Below are 6,125 nucleotides of genomic sequence, written 5' to 3' on the forward strand. Positions count from 1 at the left end.
TGTTTGTAAAACGTTCTGGCCAAACTTGTTTTCCCCACTAATTCCAAAGAGGGTTTTCGTATACAAGAATCAACGTAAACAGAAAAGCCTGAAAAAAATTTAACCAAGGCAGCATTTGGTAAATGACTTAATACCCGTTATGCTAAAAAAAAATTGGGTATAATAATTCTTTCAATAAGCTCTAGTTATTTTCAAACGCTCCCAAGTTTGACACTTCTTTTGGGATAAAAGTATATCTGTTTGATTCAGTTTTAGTTATCATTAAGGAAACTGAATCAATCTATAAGGAACTTTCATTATTGTGTATGTTTTAGACGGACTAGCTGTACATGATTTGGTTTGAGATTATAGCTTTTTTTTCTCATAGAAGTTTTATTAAAAAGAAAGTGTTTGATAAAAGTGCACTGGATTGAATCAAACCAAACTGATGTATATAGAAATGCATTTATAGCAAAAACAGATAAAAATGAAATAAATGTTTGATTTCTTCAATTAGATTGCATCGAAAGCGCCCAAAAACTGAAATCATGACTAGTCTCTTTTGAAACAACTGCAGAATCAGAATTCTACTAAACTGACTTTACTGTAATTTTAGCATTTATAACCCAAACAAACAGATAGAAGAAATCAATAAGATTATTTAACAATCATCTGAAAATGGTCTCAATTAGTAGCTCAGTTAACCATTGAGCAATCACGCCGGATTTCACCCTGGTGTCCTGTTTTAATACCTATTCGTCCTAACTTTGTTATGGCACTTACAAAAGACGTTTCAAAGACTGTGTTGTTGGATGCAAATAAGTTCACTAGCTCTCTTGTTCTTTTATGAGTAAACAAAGCTTGATCAGAAGAAAGAAGCCCTTTTCCTTGCTGAAGATTCTTGTAGTATTGATTATCAAATATCTTTGGTGTTACTGGGTCCATTTGAACCGCTGCTTCGGGCTCTGCATTTTTTGGACACTTTTGTTGGAGCTCTTTTGCATACGCAGGATTAAGTGTATGATCAATGCTTTTATTGCCTTTGAAGTTGTAAATACGTTTGGAGAACTGGTTGCAATGAGAGAATCCAACAGTATGTGCTCCTGCAACCACTCATTTCAATCTACATTATGAAACTGTTATGTTAAAAGTAAGATTGATGCAAAACACAGTACTTGCTCTGCTCATACTTGATTTTGGAGTTAAAATGTAGTTTGAAAATTGATTAAAACCAAAAAGTTGAACACTGATTAAAACTACCATCCTTCTGAAAAAGATATGTTTGAGTCATCCCAATGTATATAAAGAAATCAAGTTCAGACTCATGGATAGCAAACAAGTATTTAGTTCATTATGATTGAAATACCTGATAGAGCAACTAGATCAGTTAGGGTTAGTCCATGTGAAGCAAACATTTGGTTCAGTTTTTCTAGTTTGAAATCAGGAAGAGGTATATGGTTTCTAACACTGCCTTTTGTTGACACTCTCCCATCTAGCCTTCCCAACTCTACTGCATAAGATGGTCCTCCTGCCTGAAACCACTGACTATTAACAAAGTACAAACAACTAACATTTATCCATAAAAAAAAAAACATGAATGTTCATTTGATGTTCACAAGGAATAAAATGTCAAACATCTGTTTCCACATAACCACAAAAGATGTATTAAAACAAATCAAAAGAAATTGATACTCTATGGATTATGCAGAGATCCAAATCAAAAGAATTATTATTACCAATGCTATGACATCCCTAGTTGCCATGGCCAATATGTCAGCACATGAAACCTTATTCTGGCAGCCAGGTACACTGTCAACTGCAGCCTTGGCTTTGATCACAGTGTCAAAACCATCACCAGCCAGTGAAAGATCTATAGGACTATCCTTCTCAGATGTGTGGTTTGTTGAAGCTAGCATCACAGAAGCATCACACCCCTGTTCAACACGCACAAAATAGAATCAAGTCTTAGTATAAAATCAAAAGTGGTGCATGCAAAGGAAAAATAAGAGAGAGAGAATGAGTTATAACAGTTCTGACCCTAACAAAACAATCATGGAAGAACAGCCTAAGTGTAGCAGGAACTGTCACATCTGTCTGCTGAAATTTCACCTCAACTGCTCTCCGAACAATCGATTCAACATTTGGACATGTGTTTCTGTAGTAGTCAACTCCAAGTTGAGCATGACAACCAGCTATAAACACAAGAAGAAACACAATAGCATGCAAAATGAGGCTCAGAGAAGTCATTTTCACTTTGTTGCAGTTCTAGTGTCTGGGATATTATTACATTTGGTTCAGTTCTTGCATCCTTAAATACTGAAAGGAGAAACAACTCTCTCTTTGAAGAATCCAATGTGTTAAATTTTGAAAGAAACAGAACAAGAGCTACACACCAAGAAGAAGTACTTTTGGAAAAGTGTTGAGTGATTTTAGAATATCTGAGATTATAATTGAAGAGGTTGCATGTAGGAGTGGTGAAACAAGTTGTTTATTAAAAGTGCTCCTAGTAAGTAACAAAAAGTTAACTGGTCCCTCACATAATGTTTTGATGCTTTTCTATATTTTACTTGTGAAGTTTGATTCCTGCAAGAAGTGAGGTGGTGGCTCTATGCACAGAAATCTCAAATGTTGGCATTTGGCCAATGATTTACGTAAATCCGTTTGTATTGTTGTTTTCTGGTGTATAGAGCATATGATATCCACTTCAGGTATTTACTTTATTAGGGTATTTACAGCACCAACTCACTTCAAAATGAATGGAAGAATATCACGCTGTACTTAGCCATGTGTTCCCCACCATCTTCTGCTTTTATTTTCTTTCGGTGACTCTTCAGGATTTTATTCTATAGAGTTAGCTGTTCTCTACATACTCGGAGACAAAAATTACGCACAGCTTTTGCTCCTTGCATCTAATATTTATATTAATTAAAAACTTCTTAGAAGTTGGAGATGCGGGGGATCGAACCCCGTGCCTCTCGCATGCAAAGCGAGCACTCTACCATTTAAGCTACATCCCTGATTGAAAACTAAAAACACATAGGTTGATTTAGTAAAGTTAAATTATACTTCTGGTTCCTATTTTTATTTGAAAATATCGATTTGGTCCCTCTCAATTAGGTCCTTATTTTTGAAAAATGATATCAATCATGTCATTTCTATTAAATTAGATTAAACAACGGTAATAGAACAATGAGTAGGTGTGATTGTGTCTGCATAAACAATGACTAGACAAATAAAATATTGACGTGGATTATTTTGTTATAACGGTTAAATGTATATTACAAATTAGAGTTTTTGTAACAAGAGACATCCGGGATTATGCAAAATTGAGGTTTTCTATTTGAAGGGAACTAGGATTGAAGAGTGATAGAAGATTAAGGTGTAATAGAAGATTGAGGTGTTCGATGAAGCTGATCATCTTTTGCATAAACCTGCCACAAGAAGACCTTTGGATCACACAACAGGTGTGACAGGTATTTGAGGTGAAAAATTCAACTCATCAAAAAGGCTATGAAGATGCTAAACTTTGGAAAAGGAGGTATGAACTCCATAATTCAGGTTTTTTATTTGAAGAACACAACGATGCAAGGAACCAAGGAGTTCAATTATCTGATTTTGGTTCAAAATTACTATCTTGAGATCATTCACAAACATGTGAGTCCATAAAAGTATGATGCATAAGAAGTGGAGTGATCTATATTTGGCTCATTTTATTTTTTATTTGATTTGTAGATCATAGTATATACTCCATTTTGGTGCTACACGTCTCGAGTTATATTCTCAAGATTCATGAACCACAAAAATAAAAAGAAGTGAGTGTGCCTAACAATTTCTCTTGTATATCTTATTTAACCACATTTTTTTAACATTGTGATTTGTAAAGGTTCATAGTCCCATAACATCTTCCATGTGAGTATGGTGGTTTGAGGAGAAATAACTCTTCAATCCCCATTTTCCTTCGAATAAAAAACCCCAATTTGGCAAAAGAATCCTCTTCATTACAAAAATCTTAATTTGTAATATACGTTTAATTATTATAAAACAATAATTCACGTAACTATTTTATTTGTCTACTTACTGTTTAAGCATCCATAACCATGCTCACTCACTGTTCCGTTAATGTCGTTTAATCCAATTTAATAGAGAAGATATGATTGATACTATTTCTCAAAAATAGAAACATAATTGAGATTTATAAAAATAGAGGAAACAAATCGATATTTTTGAATCAAAATGAAGATCAATGACATAATTTAACCTTTTAGTAATTTCTAAAAATTATAAATATTGAAATATTTTGTATCAAAAAAATATTTTGTAACACATGCATGGTATTTTATTTATAATGAACTTTTTTATTTTAAAATATCTTTTTGTAAAATCTAACTTTAATTAAGTTTTATAATTTTTTTCTATTATTTAATTGTATATAAATAGCAAAATTAATATGTTGCATTGCAAAGTTAGGTTAATTCGGTTTCATTCCAATTATCTAATCAATTTTTTGTGAGATGAAAACAATAACGATTTCAACCCTTGTTTATCCATAAAAGAAAATTTAGTTTGATAAAACTTGTAGAATTAGGCACAATAGTAAAAATAGTAAAATGACAGCAGATATTTTGTCTCCCAAATTCATACGAAATCTTTTAATAATCATATATATTATGGATACAAATCTTTAATACTAACAAAGAAAGAAATAAAATATTATAGAAATGCGGACAACATGTGATTGAGAAAACAAAATATTACCGTAGAAAAAGTTGAGGATACTTAATGTAGATAATCAAGTGATGAATAACATTTTTCTTTGTTTTTGATTCTAGTTTATTTTTGTAGTGATTAGTTTGATTTTGTAATGGTTAATTATTGATATTTTTTTTTTCAAGTGAATTAATTTTCATTTGATAAGGTTTTAAAGTTTATGTTCATATTAAAAAAAAAGTTAAATTTGTTTGTAATTCTTAAATGTTGACTTAAAATTGGAATTCATCCCTATCTTAAATATTGACAGAGTTTGGTCTCCAAACTTTAAAAATGAATAGATATAGTTATCATAACCCAATTGTGTAATTTTTTTACGTGCCAAATGCGTTTCAGGTTGTTTATATTGTTTTGAGATATTCCAAATGAAATGTCATTGTAGAACACAATTTAACAAGTCCAAAAAAATTAATGTCATTAGGTTAAAATGACTATATTCATTCATTTTTAAAGTTTGAGGACCAACATATACATCTTGAAACAATGACTAATTCCAATTTCGCATCTAAATATAAGGACTAAAAATATATTTAACTCAAAAAGAAATTAGTGACTTATTGATCACAATTCAAGTTTTAATGTGTAAGAGAATTTATGTTTTATCAACTCTTGTTGAAAACATACAATAAAACAAAAGTAATCAAAATCAATAATAACAAAGATAGGAAGAGTTTACAAATCACAATGGAAGTACACAAGAACTTAAAATTTTGATACAACCTTTAAAAGTTCAAGTTCTGAAAGCACTCCAAAAAAATTCATGTTAATAACTTAGAAAACCTAAGTTAGAAATAGGAGTTGGTGCTTGGTTTGAAGGTAGAAAACAAAAACATATTCAAAGAGTATTCACAAAAAGAACTTATATTTTGAAAAATTATGAGTGGGGGCTCAAACACATGCAACTTGTGGTCCATCATAGTAAGTTGTCATTCATTGCTATTAGTTGTAGTCAGCCACCATTGTAGTTCTTGTGGAAAACCTTCAAATCTAGAATGTTTTTCCAGGTGACAGCTAACCGTATTGGTCTTAGAAGTTGGTTTAGCTCCATGTGCCTCCAAGCGCTCAATCTTTGTCCACTAATGCTAGGTGCGTGTCACCCATGCACCACTTTCCTCTCACTGGACCATTGTCACGTCTCTCTCACAGAGCCTACTGAACCTCCTCGTCTCTATTATGACTATTGATACATCATTTTAGCGTGGTTGAAGGTCACCCTAAGATTCTCATTTTGTCTTTTTTGGTTGTCTTCTCTGTCAATGAAAATGTTGAGACATGTTGTCTCCTACGAAACTTTTAATATTACTTTTGAAAAACTAAATGAAAAATAAATTATATATATATATATATATATATATATATATATATATATATATATGTAT

General features: G+C 31.7%; 1 protein-coding gene and 1 non-coding gene across 2 annotated transcripts; both read right to left on the minus strand.

The window, feature by feature from the left end:
• Positions 1-564: 564 nt before the first annotated feature.
• LOC114193823 (peroxidase 16-like) lies at positions 565-2,391 on the minus strand. The gene is made up of 4 exons (XM_028083767.1): positions 2,017-2,391; positions 1,716-1,913; positions 1,346-1,511; positions 565-1,082 (listed from the first exon to the last, which is right to left on the minus strand). Exons 1-4 carry the CDS (start codon positions 2,224-2,226, stop codon positions 676-678), a joined length of 981 nt encoding a protein of 326 aa, XP_027939568.1. The 5' UTR covers positions 2,227-2,391; the 3' UTR covers positions 565-675.
• A 532-nt stretch (positions 2,392-2,923) lies between these two features.
• On the minus strand, positions 2,924-2,996 carry TRNAA-UGC. Its single transcript has one exon. It is a non-coding gene; the product is annotated as a tRNA-Ala (tRNA).
• Positions 2,997-6,125: the final 3,129 nt, after the last annotated feature.

This window comes from Vigna unguiculata, chromosome 8 (assembly GCF_004118075.2).
Source record: "Vigna unguiculata cultivar IT97K-499-35 chromosome 8, ASM411807v1, whole genome shotgun sequence".
Lineage (NCBI taxonomy): Eukaryota > Viridiplantae > Streptophyta > Magnoliopsida > Fabales > Fabaceae > Vigna > Vigna unguiculata.